The sequence below is a fragment of the Mycetomoellerius zeteki genome, unplaced genomic scaffold (assembly GCF_001594055.1).
Source record: "Mycetomoellerius zeteki isolate Tzet28-1 unplaced genomic scaffold, Tzet1.0 scaffold4, whole genome shotgun sequence".
Classification (NCBI taxonomy): domain Eukaryota; kingdom Metazoa; phylum Arthropoda; class Insecta; order Hymenoptera; family Formicidae; genus Mycetomoellerius; species Mycetomoellerius zeteki.
The window spans coordinates 707,749-734,893 of NW_017257391.1; the positions used below are offsets into that span (position 1 = coordinate 707,749).

General features: G+C 37.2%; 1 protein-coding gene across 2 annotated transcripts in view; it reads right to left on the bottom strand.

Moving 5' to 3' along the window:
• The window catches only part of Sema5c (Semaphorin 5c), a 108,556-nt gene that overhangs the window by 3,867 nt on the left and 77,544 nt on the right, over positions 1–27,145 (bottom strand). For both annotated transcript variants that reach the window (XM_018453655.1, XM_018453654.1), the window contains exons 3-8: positions 24,139–24,235; positions 4,868–5,075; positions 4,437–4,642; positions 2,890–2,989; positions 1,365–1,564; positions 120–605 (exon numbers count right to left, since the gene is read on the bottom strand). In XM_018453655.1, the coding sequence (XP_018309157.1) occupies positions 120–605; positions 1,365–1,564; positions 2,890–2,989; positions 4,437–4,642; positions 4,868–5,075; positions 24,139–24,235 (1,297 nt within the window). The remainder of the gene's footprint in view (positions 1–119; positions 606–1,364; positions 1,565–2,889; positions 2,990–4,436; positions 4,643–4,867; positions 5,076–24,138; positions 24,236–27,145) is intronic.

Here is a 27,145-nt window from a genome sequence, read left to right on the forward strand (position 1 = left end):
AGGTGATATTATCAATATCATTTAGATGACATTATAGATTTATTTTTATTTTCGATAACGTAACGTCGTTCACAAAGTTGATAAAATTTTGCGATTACGATTAGGAGTAATTGTTTTACCGCAAAAGGCCAATTTCCATGCCAACATAGAGACTCTGTGTGTCCTTGAGGAACTGCAATGTCATCGGCGGTGAGGGTAAGGGTCCCCAAACTTCGACAATGCAGGTCTCCTGCGTTCTAGGCAGAACCGAGATCTTCTTGATTAGACCGGTTGCCGTGGCGACATAGAGGACGGTTACGCTGCGGTGCAACTTGGTTGGAGTAACATCCACCGCGATGTGGGTGAATCGCTCAAGAGTCACGGTGTGCAGCGGCTCCAGCATCGTACTCTGCACTGCTTCGTCCATCAATTGGTACCGTTGATTGTCCATGATCTGATGCGGCGCGGTATCAGATGAAGATCCGCAGCGTTGGCGATTATGATGGGCGACCGGTCTCCTTTCCCAGGCGGCACCCGCGTTTTCTTGATACTTGAAAGGCCCGTTAAAACTGGCGACGACGGCCGACATGTTAAACGCGCAGATAGCCGAGCCTGCGATGCCGTTACTGCGACGAAGGAAAAAGATTCCATTTAATGTTGGTTTCTTCTTTGAGAAATCGCAGCTTCCATATGCGAAAAAGCATTCCGTTGTATTCAAGCGATAAAGAACATTAAGATGGAGGAATTAACGATCGTGTATAACGCTGGTAAACGATGGACTTCAAATAACTTAGGATATTAAAGATAAATTTTCAACGATGTAAATTTCTAACACAAAGCTAATAAAGATGTGCAAACTATTCAATCTAAAATTTTGAAATAGTTCAAATTTAAATCTGTAAAATTAAATCTGTAGAAATTTAAATTATTCGAAAATTTCGATTTTAAATTTCGAATACGATTCACATAATTGACAATTTTATATATAAAATTATATTTTCCGCGCTAATAAATTAAACAAATAAAAAAATTTTTTATTTTTAGATATTAAAATTTAACTTAACAATAATTATGATATTAATTAAAATTTTGTTTCAACGATTTGATTTAATTCGATTCGATTCGACGAATCAGAAAATCTCGCACATCTTTATTTAGGAAACTTAACGGGCCACGTAAAACATAAATAAAATTACAAATTTTTTCATACTTCATTGTTTAATTAAAATTAATCAATATTGCTTTAAAATAAAGTCTGCGTTGTGTATCGCATAATCAATTTGTCATTTACCGTCTCATGTGTCCATCTGGGATTGTGCACAGACATAAACACAGATGATAATTAATGCGCCTTCGGATTAATCAGTCCGATGAATGATACTCACATGGGAGTTGTGAAGGTCGCGTAAATGATTCCCTCTTCTGGATGATAAGCCGCGCCTTGGATTTCATCGTAATAAAATGGGAATTCGCCGGGAAGAGAACAATTCAAGCGGGCCTTACTGAAAGTCGTCCACACGTCTTTTAGCATGATTTGTCCACCCCGATCATTTTTGCAGACTCTTGCTATCCTCGAGTATATTTTCTGCAGCCAAATATTGTAATGTACGATTAAACTTTAACGGATACAAATCTCACTAATTGTAAAAAATTATCAATTAATAAAAGATAAACTTAAAAATTAAAATAAGATATTTGAAACCAACGCTATGAGAATCGACGCGATCAATGGTACGTAATTAGATTAATTAATATAAAATCTATTAGTAAGTTTATATACATATACATATATATTACATAGGGTAGACCATTTCAAACAATTCATGCGAATATCTTGTCAGGTAAGCAAGATAACGTAAAATGTTTTAGGCCAAAGTTGTATGGCTTTGAGGGGGATATAAGGTGGTGTCATTAGTTTGACCTTGAATAGTTGCTTGAAGGTCACGTGAAGATCACCTTCAATTTCTTAAATGGAAATCCCTATTTTTCATTGGATATTCTTGTAGCTTACCTCAAGAGTTTTCCAAAACACTATAATAAAATATTTTTTCATTAAGTACTTTTTTAGTTATGATGCTCGAAAGTTACAGTACCTCCGGCATTTAGCATTATCCAAGGTGTCCGACCGACAGCTAAAACCTCTTAAATATTGTTTAGGACCATGAACTGGATAACATTTATCAAAATCAAGACCATATTACTTTCGCTGAGGAAGATACAAATTCGGAGTTAAAACGTTTGAATATAGTTATAAGTTGTTGGATCTGATTGCCAGTCATGTAATTGTGTGTGTTACTTACTAATAAATTTTATATTAATTAATCTAATTAAATAATCACTAACCGCGTCAACTTATAGCTCTTATTTCAAATAATTTATTATAAAAAATTATATATAATTATATAAAAAAACAATTATCGTACTTTTGATTAGTTTGATGAAAGATACAAAAAATTGAAAAATGCATAAAAAGTATCTTTTAATGATATTTCAAATACCTCGTTGACTTTTTTGATACTCGCGAAACGGCGTCGAGTGAATTAAATCCGCTATGATAAAGCGAAGTTCAACCTCGATCGTGATCGAGGTACGATCGCGCTTAGCCGGATGCAGAGTGTTTCATTAGAGCCATCCCCAGACGGCAATTTGTGCGGCGATAGGTTGAGAAAATGATAAACATCGCGCGAACTAAGATCATGTCAGGGATGATAATTTTTTTGCCGTGTGAGAGAGGAAGATCCGCGACGCGCGTCGCTCGTTTCGACCAACACCGTAAACGGCTAATTATACGGCTGACGCAAGTCAGAAAAGACGAGATCGCTAATCGCGCGAGTGGCTTCTCGCGTGTATGATGGAAGACGCGCGCTAGCGCGCGCGTCACGGCGGATTACTCTGCGGCATCGATCTTACCTTGCCACAGTTGATGTATTCTACGGCAGATTCGCGAAATAGAAAGTACACGTGATCCTCCGTCTCGAAGCTGCCGACGAACTGCGGGTCGTTCAGCCACCTAAAAGGAAAGCGCAAACTTAGAGAGAACGGGATTCAAGCGTGATAAATATCGCGAGGCGATAAGCAAGACCAACAATCTTGTAACGCGGTTATTACGATAAAATTAATCTCGTTTGTTTTTCAGTATAACTGCAAGAAGAATTTCATAAGAATTTCATGGGAAGAGAAATAAAACGAGTTGTAACAAGTTGAGTGTAAAGTTAGCGACATTTTTCAAAACTGATCAGTTCAACGAAAAAACTCATGCGCTCTCTCTCTCTCTCTCTCTCTCTCGCTATAAACTAGAGACTCTAATAAAATTCTGGACATGAAAAAGTCTTTTTTGATTAGTCCATCATGTTTTAATAATTCCTAAGAAAAAGAAACAAAGAGAGAAATAGATAAGAAAAAGATAAAACAGAATGAAAAAGAAAAATAAATAGTAAATGTAGAGGGGGGGGGGAAGTCACCGATACTGACATAGATCTCCTAAAGTGACCCCTCTAAAGTCCCCTTATTTCTCAGAAACTAACTATTGCACTTTATTAATATTAATAAAATCATGATCTGTTTAGCTAATTAAAGAAGTACAAACTCATAATTCGTATATTTGTTGCTTGTTTCTGTACCAAATCAGCTAAAAACGAATTCTACGAATGCGAAAATAAAATTCTTACGATTTTCTTTTGCAAATTGCGTGGTTTAAATAATAGTGACTATATTATTGATAATATTACCTGATTTTAAATGTTTGTAGTTTCCTAAATCAGTTTTATTTATATTATTTTTTCTCTTAGCCTGTCTGTAATTAACTTTACCTGTCTGTAAAACAGACCATGAGCTAACTTAATTTTTATAATGTTGCTTTATAATGTCAAATAAATCTGTTGGAGTTGAAGGCAATCGTGCATATATGGGAAAACTCTTGAAAAACTATCGCATTACATATTTATACCTTGCAGGACAGCATAAAATAAATAAGCATATAATTCAATAAAAATGTTTTATAACGAAGTGAAAAGATTCTGGAAAATCTTATATACATTCACTTGTAGGTACTTTATACAGATAATGTTTGTAAAATAAAAAGAATATGAATTTCGTAGCATTACTGCCTACTGTGTCAGTTTTGGAGCCTATTTTGTCAGACGCTCATTTTTGCTTACCTTACGAAAAAATTAATTATTGCAAAATTGCAAACAGTATTATAAAAACTGCTTATATTATCTGATAGAAGACTTTTCAGTTTGTACTTACGTTTTTAAAGTTTTATTTTTATCTTTTGTTTAAGAAATATTATCTAAAAACAAAGTGGTATGTCGGTATCGGCGACTTTCCTCTATATCTCTTTCTCTCTCGCGGAGTTTTGTTAAAACTACTATATGTATATTCTGCATACAAAATTGCGGCTCGTATCCAGACTCTTATTGAAGGGTTAAAAGGTTAGATTTTTACTGCAAACGTACTTGGAATCGTATTGTCGAGTCCTAAGATTCGGGGAGGCCAACGTTCTGTAGATCGCAGGATCAGCTCCGGAGAAATCAGTCCGCGCACCGGCGAACAGCCCGCCGGAAGGACCCCTCGAGAGAAGTGCCGTGACGTTTGCATGTGGCGAGTACGGGCACATAGCCACGCCTGACATCTCGCTGGTCACACTCGTTATATTCTCGATCTACGGTCATAATTGCTATCGTATAGAGACTACTATCATGTCCAAGTGGCGCGACTTGGTGTCGTTCTAAATCGGGTGTCAGATAGCTAATGATGATGAATATTCATTGATGCGTCGGATTGACAAACTGCGACGACTCACAATGAGGGAAAGCATAAGGATCCGAAATGGACGAGATTCTGCTCGCCTGGACCCGATCGGATAGACTACTTTCGGAAAACATACCTCTCGCCACGCGCACCACGGGCTGAATGCGTAAGTGCCGCAGGTGAAGAGGCTCTTGCCGTTGCTGAGGAGCACTTTGACGTAATTATGACAATCCTCGACGCTCTGGCCCTTATTCTGACAGGTGTTGACCTTGTCCTCCGGCGCAGACCAGGAGGCGTGTTCCAAGTCCGACAGCGACGTCAGCGTCAAGCGGTACAAATTATCCCTGAAAAGACATACAGACTTTATTTACATTTTAGTCGGTGCGCTCTTCACATGTCATTAAGCGTCACGTATGAAGGCCAGCCGCTATTAACCCATTAAAGTCCACTGACGTTGCCACTGGCCATCTCTACTCGTTGCTTTTGCGACGTTTGTCAGTAATATCTTCCGAAATAAACCTCTTCACTATTCTACAATCGTTGAAATAAATTAATATCGGATCTCTCGAAAAATCGGTACTGCAATTTCTCGAATCTCGTGGAGAATTATGAGTTTATTAAGTTCATAAATAGACTTTCGTGGCTTGAAGAACGTTCGCGCAGATGGATTTCATTAAAGAGTTACTGGAAAGACTCATTGAAAGTCACATAGCAACCGGTAATTGAGAATGTTACTGACGATATATAAAGCGTATCTCAATTTTAAATCAAGGAAGAATAACCATGACAAGTGACAGTGACGAGTAACGAATAACGACGATAGCTTCCTTTATACGACATATAACGCATTCAATAAGGTCGCCATAAGCCACTTAGAGTATCTCGTCGGTTTTCTATCATTACTCTTCGAAATATCAGCGCGATTGTGAATGCCGATATTCATGAATTCTTCAATAACATGGTTCATTATGCTACTCCAATTATCTCCTTATCTGTTTATTAAAACGTGTTCTACATATTTAAATGAATGTTAATATTGCCGTTAATATTAATACGACTTAAGAAAAAATGTTCATGTTAAATGTGCTGCGATACATTTCAATATTGATAGAAGAAATAGACGATTTATTACTGTCAGCGTAGACAGCAATTGTTGAACAAAAGTCCTCGTGAAATAAATTAAAATAATTCTCTTCAGTTTAACTTTCAAGTGTATTTACGAGAGATAGAAAATTACACATTAATAGATTTCAACTTAAAAATTTGATTATCTAATACTTCGTATGTGAGAAAAGGCCTTGAAAGCCCCTTTATAAAAAGACGCGAATGAGAGAAAAATCATCTGTAAGTCAAGATATAATTGACGCGAGAATTGTAAAATTAATGATTTATGAGGGACTGTCGAGGACTGAGGACGTCCTACAGCGAGCCGATCGGAAAGCTGATGGTTTCCTGCGAAACAAACGTGCGCGCGGCTAACTTCCGAGGAATGCGACCGCTTGCGAAAGGTGACGTGACGAGGTGCCCGGTATCTCGAGATAAAAAAACGTTGAGAGGAGCGTCACTCGCCGTGCGTTTCATTCCGCGGAGCGTTACAACCGCGTCTCTCGCGGTCGATCTCGAGGCGCTCACATGAGGCACTCGTGGCAGTCACGAAGGCGTACTCGGGTTTGACAGCGGCTTCGAGGAGCCCTCGAAAACTCCTCGGACGACATTCCACGGCAGCCCACTTGACTTCAATGCGACGTGTACTCACGCATATGTACGCGAGTGCGTACGGCGCTTCGCCACCGAGTACGCGAGAGATCAAGCGATTGCTTCGTGCACGCGTTCTCTTCCAACATAATCGATAGATTGGACATTCCTGCACTATTAAGGATTTTCGACTTTATCGAGAAACTTTGGATACACAGAAAGAAACGATTTTGCTAAAATATCTAAAAATTTAGGTAGATACAAATCTAAAAATAATTTCGTTGAACCACTAAAATAATTATGTAGGAAATTGAAGCATAATTAACAATGCTGCAAAAAATTTGCACGAAAGTTTTGACAATCACTTTGAGCGTCCTACATAATTATTTTGATAATCTAAAATTATTTTCAGATCTATATTCAGCTCAATTTTTAGATACTTCAGCAAAACTTCTTTTAGTGTAAATGTTCGACGAAAATATGCATGGAAGTTTCCTTCGTTCAGAGAATATTGATTATTATATAATAGAATATTTAGAAAGCAAAAGATTGATTTACGCAAAAAGTTCTCATTATATCTTAAAACGTTATTAAACTTCATCACGGGATAATCAAGTTTCAGCTTTATAACGCGACTGATAGATTTGTATGGTGAGATTTTTATTTACCATAATGAAAGCGGAAGTAAAACTCATGTACGCAAACGCACGATATTAGCAAATCTGGTGCGAGAAAACTGCCGGAAGACAGTGATCGACAGTCGCCTCGAGAAGTTCGATAAATAAATTATCATCGGCTTATAAATAACGCGCGGAGATATGGTTCGCGCGTGATCGTCCGCATGTCTCTTCTCGGTAAGGAGAACGATAACGATGACAACCACGACGATCGAACAGGAAGTACAGACGGCAGTTGGAGCAGTCATAGATAACCACTGGATAACTCGACACTCGCCTATGTCCCTTTAAATAGCGACGCAGACGGCGCGGCCGCCTTTTTTTCTCCTCTGGTGATGATCGCGATATATAAAAATGAATCGATAAACACGCAATTGCGCGTGTGAATCGATAAATGGCAATTCCGCTGCTTTGCGATAAAAAGAATAGATTTTCGAAGTGGGACGAATTTTATTCTTCTGTGCGGCCTAAATCTCGTCGCATCAAATATTGATTCCAATCAAACATTGATTGGATATTAAAGCTTCTGACTAGTTATCCACAAATCTTCAGATTAATGATATCAGAAGCGAGAAAATATAATGAAAATTCTTGAAAAATATATTAAAGTAGAAATATTTTTTTCAATAACACAATATTTACATTTGATAAAATATACTTGTAACAATGAGTAACATGTATCGAAAACTTTTCTTTTATTTCGAAATAAAATCAAATCATATTTATCTTAATTCGACATATCATATAGGTTGTTTCATTTTCTGGGCGTATTTCAATTTCAAATAGAATGGTTATTTATTGATTACCGGAGCACAAGGGAAATTTTCGGAATATTTTACAAATCTAATCTATTGATTGCAAATATCGTTCCAAAAATAATTTTAATATGCAAGAAGTTCTTTATGTATCTTTGCTTCTAACTTCACAATACAAGATGATTGCAGTGAATAGATAGAAATTTTAAAATATATATATATATATATATATAAAAAGATCTATATACAGAACTTGAAGAGGATATAAAAATTTCGAAACATCGTGTAATAAAATTATTCTAGTAATGATTATAACAGTTTTATTAAAAGCTGAGCATTAATTTCAATCGATTTAAAAAAGTTTCTTTTCTTATTCATAAAAATTTACACTCTCACTTTCAACAATCTTCTCGTTTTCTAACGTCACGAGCAAGATGAAGTGTTCTTCAAGGGACATCGCTTTCACACGCATATATCGCGTACGAATACAAATGCCTGTGCACTTCTTCATTAAACTGCTTGATAATTGCGCGTTCCATACTCTGCATAGACCTTTTGTCAAATCGATAAACTCAATTTATTCATGATTGCCGTGCCGCGACTTGCAATCCACTGCACTACAACCGACATACATGCATAAACATCGTCCGTGCTGCATTCTACTCGATGCTCCGGGGGACTGTGGTCTCGCGGCATTCATTGGGCTTCTCTATCAATCCTATTCAGCCATTGGGTTAATAGTCTTGATCTGCCATACTGTGCCTGCAATACGGAGTTGTCCCGCACTTCCTTTCACCAAGGAAGAGAGATTTCTTAAAAAATTTGATTTAACCATCGACTATTTGTTATTCAACTTTAAATATTACATATACATATACATAATTTCTTATATTTGAATATATATGTATACATATGTATATTAAAATATTTAAAGCCAAGATATTGGAAAAGGCTTATTTAAAAATAAATAAAAGTACATATTATTTAATTGTAATCCTTGTAACTTAATTCTTGAAAATTCATAACTTCCGATCACTGAACGTCAATCTCTTGAAATTATTAGCACCCCGATATTTTAATTAATGATTAATTAAATATTTTAATTAATGACTATTCTCGCTTGAAAAGAATATGGAGAATTATGTGATATCCTACATATTAATCCGTATTCCGTGGATCTTTTCCTTCCTTGCACCAGCTGTTTGAGAACGGTGACGGCGGTGGCGACAACGGAACTCGCAACGAAGCATAAACGGCGCCTACGTGGGCGCCCGCGTCGCGGCACCGCGTGATAGTTCGAGCAGGTAATTATTATTTAAGTGAAATACATGAGTGCGGGCAGGGTACTGGTTGTGAATGCCAATTAATAAACCAACATGGCACGTATCCCGTCGGATTGCTGATCTATTTGTATCGGCAACCTACGTGCGGCAATGGTAAAATCCAGTCGCATATGCATGGACCAGGGTGCGAGTTCGCCGAAGGGATATCGCTATTTCTCGTACATCATGGGCGAGATACGACACCACAAGGCCGTCGGGCGCGACATGAATTATACCACATGAGGAAAAAAATCCGGCGTCTTTCAGAGTTGAACGGGGGAGAAAAGAGCTGCGGATAAAATAAAATTACGCCTGTGATGTAAGAATCCCAGGTGCTCTTGCGCATTTCTAATTAGCCAATGAGGAATTGATATCAAATATTACTATCTTGCCACAATTTGATTGGCATCATATTATTATCTTTTATATATAATATTTATTTATTTTTGAGTTTTTATTAAATTATCTGTGCTTACATTGTTAATGAGTCAAAATTCTGCGTGGAGATTAGAACATCAGATTCCAATGCTCGTTTTTTCGATGGGATATAACTTAAGGACTATGGCATACAGAAAAACTTAAACAATAAGATATAAAAAACAGTAAAGACACTACCAATTTGCTACTATTTATATCTTCTCAAGGTCTTTACTGTGATGACTAATTCACTTACTGCTTACGTTTTACTATTTAAGTTTTTTTTGTGTGCCATGACCCTAAATGTGGCCACTTAAATATGGCCACATATGGTATCTGCACAGAAATTCGTCTCGAGTATATCTTGGATATTTACAGCATAGTCAAGCTTGCAAAACCACAATCTTTCAATCGGAGAAGAATTTTCGTTAGAACGGAGGAGTTAAATCATAAGCATGATTGATCTTCCTATTAAAGATACGACGTGACCACTGCATCACCTTTTCATTATTCGCATACGATTTAAAATAATCCTCTTCCTCTTCTAAGAACGGAATTCTTCCAATGGAATTCCTTGAGTACTTAACTGCTACGTGGCTTTTCTTCCAGGTTTTGATCGGGAATGCGGTAGATCGCAATCGATTTTGTATCTCGTTGTTGTATCACATGCAACGGGACTCGCATGAGACCCAATTTTACGGTAACGGCGCGGCTGGATATCGCGCTGGAGTTTTACGGGCGTCAATCAATGTCTTTCATATTTTCTTGTTAGAACATGGGCCCATGTGCGAAGTAGGCGGGCAGTAAAGCGAACCCGATGTTACTGTCGTCGCATGACACGTTGAAACACCTCGATCGCGGGAACGTAACGAGATATGAGTCGGTATTGTCATACGCGCTGTTTATTCCGAGAGTGGCGCATGTCGAGTTTTGCAATATAAATGCATTTAAATGCAACGCAGGTATAAACGACCCTCGTGTATCCACCTCCACGAGATTCGCAAATTAAGTTTGATTTACACTGCTCGCAAAATAAACTCACATCAGTCGTCGTGAGAAGCAATCATGTTATCTTCACTAAAGAAAAAGCAACAAAAACTGTTAAGGTTATACGAAATTAAATTCTCCGTAATATTTCTATGACAAAATTTTCTTTTTACGAGACAAAAATCTAAAATTTGTATATTATGCCGCGACACATTTGTGCAAAATTTCAATTATTATAGGTTATGACATACAAAGAAATCTAAAACGTTGATTTGGTTACTGCTTACATTTTATTGCTTAAGTTTTTCTGTGAGCCATGACCCTAAAGACTATCGCACACAAAAAAGACTTGAGCAGTAAAACAATATAAGGAAATCAACATGTGGCTACGTTATGACCTAATGATCTCTACTGTGATTGCCAATTCGCTTACGTTTTTCTATTTAAGTTTTTTGTGCGTTCTCATGCTCCTAAGATTATTCTTAATGCAAAAAATATGAATTCACTTTGCATTTAAATGGCGAATCCTTCTAACTTGATTTATCCGATTCAAAAAAAGGAGTTTTATTCGTCGATCCAGTCCCACGGATAAGTAAGTCATGAGTAGTAAGTAGGTACGCTCCGTACGACGTAAACGTTGTTTATTGGCCGAATGACCACATTGAAACAGATTACTTCCTGCTCAGTGGACAAATACCCCTTTGGCCTCCTCCCTTTCTCGTCGTGTGGACGAACGCGATAATGACCGCGCCATTGTGCCGTGCTGTACGCGGATCCTCCTTGTTGCGCGACCGTAATTCGCGCCTCGCGTCTTGAGAAAACTATGTGTAGCAGTCGTAGCTCGTTGTCTCCTCATAATTGGCTCATTACGCGGCGCTAGGATGGACATGCGCGCTCTTGCGACGATTAACTTCATATGCGCCGAATCGATTTTCCTGTGTCCTCGTTTCACTCTCGTTAATCCTACGTCCTATTTGAAGCCTCCCACGATACTAAAAAAAAAATCTCGCTCTACCGTGGAATATTTAAATTTATATCACGTAACTCGGATCATGTAATAAATAAATCGAAATAAACGAGAATTTGGTGCCTGCTAGATATGCACGAGGCTTTATGCATTAATGAGAGGTATATCGCAAAATAAATTATAAATATGTGGGTAACGCAGACGATAAATCTATTAATACGAAACATATGTAATTCGTTTTGCTAATTTTGATTGTGTAAATATTGGACATCGTATTTTGTACCCCTTATCTCATAATGAATGTCTACATATATCCATTCGCGTGCTATACTTGTATAGACTATTAAGGTGCTGCTCGATCGACGAATTGAAATCGGGTTAATTTAACTTGCGTACTTTCCAACGTATACACACGCGATACAAGTTAAGGATGCTGTGGACCAGTCTGTCACATAAATCTCAACTCGATTCGACGAAATGCTAATTGCCGACGTATACACCGTCGCGATAAAATCGCCCGCGTATCTGTAAACGTGCGAAACGCTCGAAATATTATGCGATAAATAACCGGATAATAAAGCGGTTTCCATTTTTAGCTCGTTCGTAAAATATCGACGTGACTTGAGCTTAGTAGTGTCAACCATCTCTGATAGAATGATTTCGTCCGAGGCACTTAATTTACATTACCGTGTTAATTAACGCAAGACTTTCACTCTTCCATTTCGCAATATTTTTCAAACTGATCGATAAAACGGTGCACCATGACGAAGGGATGGAACTTGATCCATGTAGCACTGCTTTCCGAAGATAATCTATGATCAGCCTTATCTTTTGATCTATCTTACATAATGTTACACTGTGAAATGATTACTTACATGAAATAATTGCCAATTAATATTAATAGAATTATACGTGCGATGAAGGAAAATTATGTGATCAATGCGTGAAAATATAGCGAAAAGGCAACGTATTATTATTATATACCATATACATTAAACTGCAAAATTGCGGCCAAGGCTCAAAGACTCATTATTAAAGATTGATACGATCGACCAAGACTTTGGATGAGATTAAACTTTAACTCAACCGTGCAAGTTGTCGAAGCTGTCGATTAAAAGTGCTTATTGTATCTCATTGTATTGAAATTTTTTGAAGCTGTCTTTTGAAGTCATCAAACTTATACAGCAATTTATCACGTGCTTATCCTATTTCAAAGATCTTCGAAGAATCGCAATCGTCGATGACGCGAAGTTAAATAACAATACCAGAAAGATACATCACTGTAGAAATACGTACCTTGGGCACGTAGTATGAAACTATTTAGAATAGATTCCGATCGGAATTATTCCGTTTTCTTTAGAAATCTAAGGAATAATTGAACACAATTTCAATCGGAATTCGAACAGTTTCATAATACGTGCCCAGGACGATGTTAGAGAGGCGATTCGGAGATAAACGTTTATTTACGACGGGGGCAGACAACCGTGTCGCTGCACGCGTTCGCGCGTGTAAATCTCTTCTTTTTATCACGCGACTGGGAAAGGAAAACCCTTTCGACCATCAACGATACGCCGATCCATCGATACACCTCTCTATTACCTGTCAGCGGCTGATTGTGAGAGACTGTTCGATAAGCTTCGGGATCGCGAATGACGTCATGGTTGGTGCACACGGGAATTAAGTAGGAATGCAAATCGTGGCGCCGAGCGAGCGAGCGGAGTCGCGCCGCGCCGCGATTAGGACAAACGACCGCGGTAAGAGCGAGTGCACGCATGCACGCACGCACGCACGCATGCACGCACGCATGCACGCACTTGTATTCACTTGCATGCACTTATAACGAAGCGCGAAGGGAACGTGCCAGAGGGAAGCTAGAAACGGCGAGTGAATGGGATTGAAGAGCAATTTGAGTTGTGGAGGCATGTAAAATAACTTCTTTCATCCGTTTAAATTTTTCTCAAGCATTTACACCTCATGTAACGATCTCTTTCTCATGCAAACGTACAATTTTAATGAGTAGACAAATCTTTCAACTTATATTTACATTTTATCTCTTTCATCCTTCCTTTCGTTGCCTCAAAATCCTTGAACAGAATCAGTCTCGTCCCGGTTTTCCCACGCTCGTGTTATGTCAGTCAGATGCATTTTTCTCGTGAAATTTTCAGTCCTCGGAGAAGGCCTTCGCGTCGGCTTGCATTTCGATGATATCTAACTCAGCTGCGAAATCCGTGGGCTGGCACGCATTACGGCCCACGGTTACACATGTCGCCAGGCTCCGCGAATAGGACACGATATTCTCACTGATCAGAACGATTCGAGCGCAAACGCGAGTTACAACTGCTATCTAAATCAGGCGAACGTTATCAGTAGTACTCAGCAAGCAGTTCACCGCACTCTTGGGAACACCGCCCGTGCGAGGGAACACATGCATTAAAATTCAGTGAAAATTCGGCAATATATTACGCTATCGGAGAATATTTCACAGCCGTGCAGGGACATTTAATCATATCATGTACACGAGGAACGTGTATATGTGCTGAATATATAACCTTCGAATATAAACCACACGATATTTCATGAGATACATTTTACATGAAGGTGTTTAATATCTTATTAAATATTAGTTTTAAATTATATGTAATACTAACAGCGATTTAATGAATTATGGTACGATTACATATTATGAAGAGCATACGAGTTTCAGATCAATTATAATTTTAATATTACATCAAACAATGTGTCAAAAGGCTGAATAAAATTAAATAATAATATAATAATATAAAAAAGGGCTACGAGCCTAAGATAATAATTTGAATATAAATAGTTAAATCATACAAACAAAAACAATCGTATATACAAACGTTTCGTACACGATCGGGTCATTTTCAATGTTAACAAAAATCGGTTATGAATTTACTTACATTAAAATATAAAATAACATATAAATTAAGTTAAGGTCTGGAGTATTAAAAATTAATTATGTCTCTGAAATCTTAGGTTATCGCAAGTATGTGAACGCCTTGTTAGTCCATACAGCATTTAGTAAATTATAATTAAAAATCTTCATGAGCATCAAATAATTCCAAATGAGTCATTAGATTTAATGAGATTTGCAGTATACAATATTCTGTTAAAAATAGTATTATAACTTATTATCAATTAAATTCACGTGTAAATGTTAATAAGATACGCAAATTGTATTATGTTAAAACTTAAAAATCAATAGTATTATAATATGTTAACGATTAGATTAACGTGTAAATGTCTCATTAAGTCTAATGACTCATTTGGAATTATTTGATGCTCATGAAGATTTTTAATTAATATATTTACTAAATACTGTATGGACTAACAAGGCGTTCACATCCTTGCGATAACTTAAGTTTCAGAGATATAATTAATTTTTAATACACCAGATCTTAACTTAATTTATATGTTATTTTATATTTTAATGTAAGTAAATTCACAACCGATTTTTGTTAACATTGAAAATAACCCGATCGTGTACGAAACGTTTGTATATACGATTGTTTTTGTTTGTATGATTTATAACTATTTATATTAAAATTATTATCTTAGGCTCGTAGCCCTCTTTCATATTATTATTTAATTTTAATATTATTTACTATTTTTATTTACTATTTAATAAATAGTAGATTATATATAAATATATTATAGGTCTAAAGGTAATATGATACAAACGACATAAAATAATCCGCTTATCGAGAACCTCGTTATATATTTTAATCTTAAAAAAGGATTATACAGCCCTTTTCCATATTATCTTGCTTGTTTTGTAAAAGCTTCGGAAGAGGGTGGGAGGGATAATGTACACTGTACGGTATAATATTAAACTGCTCTTGTTCTTACGCAAGTTCGCTCTCTTCGGCCCGAAGGACAAGTACAAAATTGGACGTCCAGCTCGGCTGGAGAACTCGCTCGCGGGTCCGGTACGGTAATCCTACCAATCGCAAACGTTCAATGTTTACCGAGTGCCCGCGGACAGGAGGTCGCGCCTCCTCCTCTTCCTCGTGAAGGAGTTAACAACAGCATCCGAGACGAGATCTCTCGCGATGCGAAACACGTCGGCGAAACACGAAGGTGCACCCGACGTGGCGCGACGCAGCGTGCTCGACGAGTTTCTTCAGGGATCTTGACGCGTCGTCGATTGACCGCGTGGAATAATAAATTCTATTGCTATATTTTTTTTTATATACATATAAAGACGAAATGATTCGTACGACGAGAACGAGGCGGTACATCCACGCTCATCGCTCGTGATTTCGAATTTATTATTTTGTCGCGTCGTAAACGTGAACAGCGTCGCAACTACCAGACCCCTCGTTATCTGTTCTCTTTGTCCACCGTGCCCTCGATTGCTCGTACCACGTCTTCTTTGAAAGTCATTGAGCGCAGATATATTGAAGTTACACGGCCGTTTTTCCCTAAGAGAAAAAAGTGGACACCGAGATAAAGAACGGGACGATTTCTTCCGTCACGTTCACGAATCCCTATCCGAGGTAATCTCTGCACCGAAAAGACGGTAGAAAAAACTAAATGACACACGCACTCTTCTGTGCTGCTTTAATGACTAGAATATCTTTCAAATGCGGATGTAATCGTTTATCGTTAAACGAGGTCGGCCGCCGCTCCTTCCAACAATAAAATTCTGTTTTTTCTAGTGCTTCTTCCGACAATAAAATTCTATTTTTTCCAGTCCGGCGATAGCCTGCAATACCTCTCTTTGTGATTAACGAAAAAATAATTAAGCTTGGTATACCGCTACAAATCAGTTCCCAGCGAAAGAGTTGTAAATAAACGTTCTCTCTTGAGATTATAGAGTGGAAAATTGGAATGTGAAAGCAAACATGTTTATTTAGTTAATAATGAAGAACATATTTTTGCAGAAAAAAATTTTGTTGGAATATCTAAAAACTTAGCTATAGATACCGAAAATAATTTATTAAAACATCAAAATATTTATGGAAAAAATTCAAACATGGTGAACAATTCTGAGAAAAAAAAATTTTGACAATTTTCAGAAACCAACTGAACCGTCCTGATTATTTTGATAGTTCAACGAAATTATTTTCTGATCTGTATATTTAGCTAAATTTTTAAACATCTCAGCAAAATCATCCTTTTCGTATAACTTAATAAAAAACATATTTTATCAAACTGCAGAAATAAGACGATTTTATAAATGTCTTGTGTTTCAAGAATTTCAGCTTATAATTTTTAATAAAATGTTCGATTTGTTAGATCGCGGGCATAAATTATTTCGCAGAGAACATGTTGCGAAATTACAAGCGCGTGCGAGCGTGGCAAGAATATCTCAATCTCGCTGAGAAAGTTACCGTTCAAGAACATCGCTACATGTTTCCTTCAATATAGAATTGACTCGCGGAAGCTAGAGACCTATCTATTATGCATCAAAGGTTGTTCAGACGAACACTTTTACTCGATGCCTCAGGTGCAATGGAAGCAGTTCTTTGCCTGACGCGTCACGCTCATAGAGCTCATAGCTTCCAGCTGTGGACTCCGCGGAGCGGACAAAGCATAGTATCACAATTGATCAACGCGATCGAGCTAAATCGTAATATTTCACGCCCGTTTTTCCGTCGCCTTGCGTGCATTACATAAAACATACGCACATTTTGCGCGTGTAAGCGGAGATATATGGCCAACGGGGCTGTCGGCGGACAGGCGAGAGCTATTGCGTATACGCGCAGGACACGCTGGCGCCGTCTGTGACATTCTCCACTTTCCATCCCTGTGCCCTGTTCCCCTCGGTTCCCCAACGCCTTCCTTTTCCTACCACTCAACCTTCCCAGACCACCTCGGAAACGTCGTGCTCGAAAAATCGCAACCTGTAATTATTATGCTCGAGTCGTGACGGAGTAACGTCTCTGTTATTTTGTTGCGCCTGTGTTTCTTCGCGAATCGACAGAAACTGCCGCTTTTACCTCGCCCTAAATTTGGCGACTCGACTAAAGAAGCGAATCCAGACATCGCAGTCGATAGGCGTAAAAAAACGCGACGAGATTCATAAAAGTGATAAAAGTTGAGAAATACGTGTTATTTTTTTGTAGTATATTATATTTAAAAAATCATAATAAAGAGAAATCATAATAAGCTGCAAGAGATATGTAAATGTGTGATTTACACAAATTTTAATAATGCATCACACAAACGTACTTTAGCTGTAAACAAGCGCGTGCAAATCTGAGCAATATAAATTTTACGCGAGATTTCTCCAGAGAAAGAAAATATCGTATACCTTAATTTTATTGAAGTAAGGACACGATATCAATCGCTATGGCCATCATCAGTTATCTTATAAATATTCATAGCTCATACCATCGATTATTCACAACCTCTGCGACGCGCATATTCGAAAGTATGTATAGCCCGTTATCAGAGCTTTTTACGTCTCCAAGTGTAGTAATGTTCGCATTCGCGTTGAATAATAAAAGGACGACATGTGCAGTGGTATGCAAAAAACGTCGTAGCTGCCGGCACGACGCGACGCGACGCACCAAAATCAGGTTCCGTAGGCGTAACGGTAGGCCGCTGCGCTCGATCTCTCGCGACAACCTGCACCGGCGTGGCGGACACGTCGATCGACACGGCCCTATAAATAAGGCCGCTTATTTGCTACAAGATAAATCTCCCGGTAACGATTTGTCACGGCGTGGTGCGCGTGGCTGCACGAAAATCTTTCGCACGACTTTCCGAATCGACAACGTGTCGGTGAAATCGTTTCGTCACTCTTGTCGGGAAGATCTTGCAGACAAGTCTGAATTAACGATGGAAATTAATTGATCGATCCAGAGATATACGTCTGATTAATACATTAATAATTTTTGCTCGAATAATTGTATCGTTTAATGACTTATTGATTGAAATTTCTAATTTAAGAAATCTAAAGGTAAAAATGCAAAATTTAATTAAAAGAAAAGTACAAAAATAAAAAAATATATTAATTAATATAATATAATAAATTAATATAATAAAAGGAGGTATAGGTAAAAGAAGGTTCTTAGAAATTCAAATATTCTATGTACATTTAAAACTTGTTTAAAATACATTTAAAAATTATATTTTTATCTGCAATTTATATTTTTATCTCTCCCATTCAACTCAAGTTTTTTTTACTATCCTAGAGTTTCAAAAAATGTAAAAAAATCAGGAGCATCAGGATTACTCTTTTAAATATTTTAATTACATTACCAAATAGTTTTTTAACAACACAATTTTAAAAAGGGAATCGGATTCCGTCCTCTTTTATTTCAGAGAAATTTGAAAGTGAATTTTGTTTGTATCGCGCGAAAAAGACCCAGATTGCAGATGGAAAATTAAATTAACCAAGATTAAACATAAAAAGATAATCCAGAGATAAGCGTCGCAGATTCTAGACGAAGCAATTCGTTAAATTATTATATAAAAAGAAAATACTCGAGAGAACGTTTCTCACCGCACAGTGTCGATATGAAAACGATAGATAGAGAGAACTGGTGATATGGAGAGTCAGGATAAGTTTCGCGTGCCTCGTACATTTTGAGCAACATCGTAAATATGATACGACTACGTTGGCGGCGATGTATGAAATTCCTAACACCTGCGGCCGACTGTGCGGCGAGTAATCTCACGCGCGTAAACCCAAAAACTTTTATTTACGTTGCGCCATATATCCAGTCGTCGTTGTTCCGTCCGGACAAAACAAACTCAAGCCACAGAAATATTTTCTCTCTACGAGAAATCTCCTGGTGAGAAACCACTGAGCCGTGAGTCGCGATGACACCGCGTGAGACTGTCATATATTACATGATTCGTCAACTTCAAGAAGAAAAGGCTTGGAAGCCAAATAAATAAATAAATAGAATGTAGAGATTGAAGCGTGCACGTTATTTAGAAAGTTTGATAGAAATATGAACATGATGTGTAATAGCAGTAATATATTCGCTATGATTCAAGCGAAAATAGAATATTAAAGCTAGCTTGTCATTTCTTTAAAGCTCAAGTTTCTAATATTTGAAACGATACTTATATATTTATAGGTAAGCTTTAAATTTTTTTAATTTCTGAAAAAATAAAATTTAAAGCTAATTAATTATTAATTGAAGCTAATTAATTATTAAAATTACAGGAAACACTAGAATATCCTGTTTACAGCGCGTTTTCGTACATTTTTTCGTGCCCGGCACTTTACTGGAAATCGCACGAACGCGATTACGAACGTGGGCAGCAGTTAATAACTGACATTCTATTAATAGAAAGCATACGGGGGCGTATTCCCTTTTCCACGGACCGATCGACCGATCGATCGTTCAATCGTTCGTTCGTTTATTCGACCCAGGTCCAACTCTCCAGATCCCGCGACACCCGTATGTGCACGTATGTAAGATCGTATTTACTTCGCGTGGGTGGACTGCATTTTTCACGACCAGCATCGGTTGAACGTCGTACACAACGTTAACAACACTGATAACGCTAATTTTAGCTCCATTGATCAGCTCGAATGTCATCTTGCAATCCGACCGTGGCAGGTCGGTGATTATCTTAAATTTATGTTCTCTTCTGGTTCTCAGAAATTTTCTTACTTTTTAATATTTTTTAACGTTTAAATTTCAAATTAAAATTCGGGATAACATTTCATTTGCATGCAGTTATAAATCATATTGTCATACCTCGCATATTATATTTAAAAATAAGTAAAAATTTAAAGGAAAAAGGATCAACGTCCTCAATTAAAGAAAGCACTTTGAGTTTTACGTTCCACTGTTTTTGTTCTCAGGAGTGTGACTACATATTAACCACTTAACTTATATTAACCACTTATTGTCAATCATGAAATATAGATAAGGTCAACCAGTCGCAAGGAACCAGTCATCTAAGTATCCTTATCGATACTTATTGATATCTCAGAACTAAGCTCATGGACATGGATTGGTAAACGTGATGTACTTCGAGGCACCAAAGTCTGAAAGCGCACTGTCAATGTTTCCCTTCGCCGCGTTTCCTTGGACAAAGCTGTCTATTGAGATAATCGGTAATTATTCCCATAACTGATGTTATTGTTCCGCTAATTGGAGCTTCTACGTAAACTGGTTCCCGATCTCGCAAAACGGCGAAATACGTCACCATCGTTTTCCAGTTCCATTCTCGGGTCATTCATCGCTCATTATAAAAATACATAATATAATATAGCTCAAGTAATAAAATTAAATAAAAGTATGTTGAGAAGGGCTACGAGCTAAAATAACAAATTTAATATACGTGCTAATGTAAAGATGCAAATAAATAGACTACATTAGCACGTATATTAAATTTGTTATTTTGGCTCGTAGCCCTTCTTAACATACTTTTATTTAAGCTCATTATAAAGTTGTATATACAAATATTATTAATAACACATTAGAGGACGCGATTTCGTGAGACAAATAATCGCTTATTTGATATGCGCGTATTCCCTTTTTCTTCCGTTTTCTGTTTCTCTTTTTTTACATCGAATATATCGAGCGCTATTTCCTGTTTATAATGAGGCAGTGCTTATCGGCTAGAGAAAGTGTTGCAAAAAAAATTCCCAGTCACCCTGGAAGCGTCATTCGTCTCGCCTTTGCAAGATAGCATATAATTTGTATATCACATATAAGTCATTCCGAACATAGTTCCGTGCAAGAATGATTCGCACTAACGCGTTGTAACAAGCGTGAGCGCGACCGCGGTGCGGTGCGGTGCGGCGAGCACGTCTCGCGCCCGTGCCATTCGATCTCATCGTGAGTAAATGAATCGTGCGAAACACGATTTGCCTAACCGAGAGCACGTACTGCATCGGCAATGATTTTTAGAAGCAATTTCGTCGTCGCAATTCCCTCTTGCCTCGCCGTAAATCCGATATTCCACACGGAGCGTAATTTAATCAGATATAATAAGCAGTATCGCAAAATCGGAGACGAGATCCATCTGCTATTTCTCGATATTGCCTCGTGTGCTATATTTTGTCAATTAAGATCTCAAGCGTAAGCTGAGGGATAAAATGTGTAGCATTTTGAGGGCAAAAAATATTTGTACGGGAAAGATATTAATAACCTTTTTTTTTTAAAAAAAAATCTTATTTTTAGAAAGTAAACATTGTATAGCAGTTTATTAAGAAAGAATAAAATAGATTGTATATTTTTTAAAATTATTTTATTTAAAATAATGTGCAATGATTAAAATGTATTATCTTAATAATGAATGAAAATAAAAAATTGTATTTATTATTTGAACGCACATAAAATATTTGTACAGTCGAGCAATTTAGCTTTTCTAAAATCATGAATACGGTTATTTTCGCAAAGTTCTTTTTTAATATTAGAGCAGAACGCAAATTGGGGTTACGTGCTTCTTTCTAATTTGATTCTAAAGGGGCAACCTACACTGAAAAAAAGATTGGCTGCTGCAGCAAATTAGATGATAAAAAAAAATATGGCATAGCATTTTTAATTGGTTGCATCAGTCAATTTTTGGTTGTGTTAGCCTATTGAAATCCTATATTGATATTGCGGATAGGCTAATGCAACCAAAAATTGGCTGCTGCAGCCAATTAAAAATGCTATGCCATATTTTACCATCTAATTTGCTGCAGCAGCCAATCTTTTTTTTCAGTGTACTCTTATAAAACGTTGATAAAACTATTCCTACGTGGAGCAAATAAGTTTTGAAATAATTAGAATATTCATTGTTAATAAATTGCTAATTAATGTTTATTTTCCACAAATAAGGCTTCTTTAAGGCTTCTATAAAAATCTCCTGTTCGACTTTTTGTACTGTATCATTATTTTGATTGTCACGCGACAATTTCAGTGACTTGCAGGAATTTATCGCGTCCCCAAAATAAACGTGAGGTCGTCGAATAGTAAAAAGGTGCGATAACATAGTTAAGTAAGAAGATTGCAAAATTCGTCGCAGCAATTAGTACTGGCAATTTGAGCGGCATTGCACGATCGGGTTTGTAATAATGCTTATGTGCATGAGTCGGCGATTCGGCTTTTTTGGTGCAGTCCTCGGTTAATGAGCGGCACGTAGGCGAGTGACCGACTTCGTAACGAAGCGCGGCCGTTCGCCGATGTAAAGAGCGACAACGAGAGATGCGTTATTTTTTTCCTTCCATTCTTTCGTGAATTACGTTGCAAGACGAGAAGATCAACCGAGCCGGTTCGTCTGGCGCAAGTCGTGAAAATGGATCGGCGCCTCGAGAAGACCGCCGTATGTCAGCCAATTTGGCGGGTCGCCAGGACATCTCGCTGGAAACTGTCGCGAACGAAAGGAGTAAGCGTGTTTATCGTCTTCTACGGGTCTGTAACTGTCTGTGACGCCGCCAAAAAATGTCACGTCGTCCTATAATGCGCTCGTCTCGCGAAATCGTTCACCCCTTCGCCTTTATTTACATTCGCCATATGCTCAACGTTTATTTCCAGTCTTTGCGTGAAAAGATTGAATTGAAAGGTTCCTCAACTCGAGTTTTATATCCTAAAGGAAATCCGATTTTTCGCGTTTATTGACACATTTACGAAATGTATCATTGCGAATGCAATAAATTTCGTTATCGTTTCTTCGCAATATTTTAAAATATTAGAATTGGCTATATGCTCTTTCCTAATTTTCATTTTTGAAAGATAACTTGGATTTTTAAAAGGAAGACAATTATACTCTTATAAAATGTTAACGAAAATGATCCTAAGTAAAGCAGATAAGTTTTGAAATCATTAGAATATTCTGCAGATAAGCGCTTTGAAATAATTAGAATATTTTGATCATTGGAAGACGATTGTGAGATTCAATGTTGTTGTTGCAAGTTTCAAATTCGCTTAGAATAATATAGAAATCGATTGCAGGCTCTATTAGTTTTTGATATGTTAATCTGAAGTGTGAAATTGTTATTGTACCAAAATGTGACACTCACATGCATGACTGAACTTTTTTTTTTTCATGAGTAAGAGATAATATTTATCAAAGCCAGTAAGTCAAGAATATTTTTTGATTAAATTCTGATCTCAAAACGAAACGCTTCCTAAAACTCGTTATTATCGAAAAGACTATTAACAAAATAAATATCACTATCTCGGATTAAGGACTTCATCGTTGTTCCAACATCTACAATAGTCGTAATCTAATAGTTTCGATTTCATCATGAAAGGTTCGATTTTCAGCGAGTTCACAATTTTTAGCAATTTCTTATTATTATATCGAAACGTACAATTTCAAGATCGTACACTTTACAAATTATTTTGACTTTATTTTTCCAATTTACCTTCGAATATTAAATAAAACTAGATATGTTTCTTTATTTAAATCAAACATAATTTCTAATAATACATTTCTAATAATAGTCGATTTAATTTTGTACAATTTTGAAATTCTGTATTCGTCAGATTGTATATATTCGTATTGTTTATATTCAATCAAGATAACCGAAGAGTAACTTTGTACAATTATTTATATAATTTTTTAAATTAAATGACGTTAATATAGCAACAGTTGTCATGGAAACGAGAGGATTAACTCGATAATTGAAGACAAGCTTGCAGTACGAAAATACGTACCGTGCTCCGACAACGACTTGCTGTCGCGCCACGTCGAAAAGCAGCTGAGAATAAGTCGTGACCCCCTCTTGTCGAAACATACTGGTCTCCGCTAAATCTGCAACACATAACAAGACACGAATTATCCAAGTGAACTCGAAAATATTGTAGGAAAATGTTGTAAAGATTATATTAGAAACATCTCAACTTTACACAAATGTTTTTCAAATTTTTCGATCACATCAAAATCATTAATCTAAATATAACATTTCCTTCATTCTCTCTTTTAAAGAAAATATTTTTTCCGGCAAAAATCAAGAAATTTAAGGGGAATAGATATTATGAACTACAATAGTGCCTGTATAACCATAGACTTTCGATCCTCAACCTGGGAGGTGAGAAACCGGTACACAGCAGGTGCGAAAAGTCGACGCGAGGTGTCATAATTACCGAATCGAGCGTGTCGAAAGCGGCGCTTTCTTTTTCCTCTCATATGCTTATCGGTAGCAACTCATAATTCAACTTAGATAACACGACCTAGACACGGACGTCGGAATTTTTTTTAGAAGTCCCTCCAGGTATCGGTAAAATTCAGCGTCGTTCATGAATCGACAGCACGAAATGTTAATAATTAGACCTGAAGAAATCGCGTGATAGCAATAATCGTTTATTGCGTCATTTTATAAAGTTATTATTTAATTATTTCTAGATACGTTCATTAAAAAATTCATTTACTTAATCCTCTAATTGGTACCCATTTTATATCTTGCAATAATCTTGTGTATGTGTAATAAATTTTTAATAATATACCATCTCAAAATAAAAGTAGAGTGAATGGATATATTACTTTTTTCGCGATTATATTCCGACTACAATAGCAGAGCTAACGAATACGTCGCATGAAAACCGGATAACAGAAGATGTATATTTTTTAAAAAGTAGACATTGTCAAGAACGTGCAAAGAAGAATCTTCGAAACGGGGACCACCCTGCACGACGACAACTGGCAGCTCGCAGAGATTTACCGCGATTCACCTTTATATTTTTTTTCGTTAGTATTGTTCAAGTCAAGGAAGAGGCGATTTTACGTTCGCGATGTCACGCCATAATATTCTATACACGCCTCACATATTCACAAACGCACAAGCACACACACACTCAAGTACGTGCACTATCGAGGCATCACGATCGACTTACAAGACTGCCTCGTAAAGCAGGCTTCGATCTTCATGCCGAAGAGAAGAGAGGTAAAGGGCAAGGCAAAAATATAGAGGATGCTGAGAGAAGGAAGAGCCGCGAAGAACATACCAGACGTTCTTCCTTTGCTTAACGATCCCAAAGGATTCTACCTCTTGCCAACAGTTTGCTTCCTTGTTTTCTTAGCGTCTTCATGTCTTTCTTGTCCTCTCTTACGTCTTTAGCTCTCTGCTCACGTTATTTTCGTTTATACTGGCCACGCCCTACGTGTTTATTCTTACGAAAATGATTTTACAATCGGCTTTTTGAGATAGATGTGTGTAAGTAATATAAAATGAAATAGACTTTATAAGAATTTTATCTTAATCCAACTACAATTTCTTGTTATTTCTAATAAACTTTTCGTTAATATAAAGAAAAAATTAGTGTTTTAACTTGGGAGCTTGAAATTTAATATTTTAGAAACATCTTAAACTAAATAGATAATTCCTAAGATTAATATTAATGCTGTAATATTTGAGACGTCATAATTTTGCGCTGTTACTCATTCAGCCGTTAAATAAAACAATGCTCCTAGTCGGTGTCACTTTGCGTTGCGGAGCAACGGGTGTTGGAAGATATCAATTGTTCGACACGCATCATTTACGACGAGTACTGAAGCTTTCAATCTTTCAGGAGCAACTTGCACGACCCTCGAGACTTGCTAGCTGGAGCAGGTAGCCCTCACTCCGATTTATCAATTTTCCATTGCGCTCTGGTGGGGATAATACGCTTCAGGACGAAATTGCATCGTTGCGAGGACGGAGCGTGGTTGTGTCGGCCGCGTTTACCTTGTACTACCTCTTGAGATATCGCATACTACCTTAAAGTGATCCTGCGTACGTCCCGCCACGCTACCGCGGATGCGGACCACCGGGCCGGCTATGTTAATACGGATAATTGCGTTACGCGAACCCCCCCCCCCTCTTTCCTACCTCCTTCGCCACCGCAATCGCACACCACGTGTGCGGGCAGGGACGCAATTCGTCATATATAATTTCGTTCCACGACAACGTGCGAGTAAAACTACCATGTTTAATTATTATTAATGTGTAAATAAAAAAATTAAGGGCGATTTAAAAGTGGTAATTGATGTAAAATTCTTAATATGTAAATAAAAAATTAAATTTAAATTAAATTTAAATCAAAATTAAATTTGAAAGTTACAATCGATGTAAAATTATTATCCATTGCATGAATGTATAAAACAGGAAATGTTTCCTTTGAAAAATATTTACGTTTATTTTTATATGTGTGTATGGCGATAAAATATATCCTGCTGTGTATAAAAAGATGTAGCAGAAAGAGTCACATCTTTAATTGAGATTATGAAGAGTTCGGCATTAACAAAATTAGCAAAAATGTATTAAATACGTCTTTACTGAATGTATATGTATGTCTTAAAGTCGTTCGAGTAAAAGAAGTGAAAGAAGCTTCACTAAGAAGTCGGAACATGGAACGAGGCCGAAGAATGAGATTAATGTACTTGGCCGACTTGGACTTTATAATTACCATTGAATATTCTGCTCCCGGAATACTTTTCTGTGAATAATAATTAAAACTTACGCATCACTAATGAAGGGCGTAAAAACTAATTGCGCCGATCACCACGCCTTATACGATTCATTTAATTCTGCCTCCGACGGGTGAATTTAAACGTCGTTCAATACCTCGTGTCGTAGAGCACGTGCTGTTCCGAAGAAGCCAAGGCGCTAATTCCAGGTCTGCGGAGGATCTCCCGACAGACAGATTACGCGAAAAGTACAAGTTACGCAAAATGGCAGGGCTATGG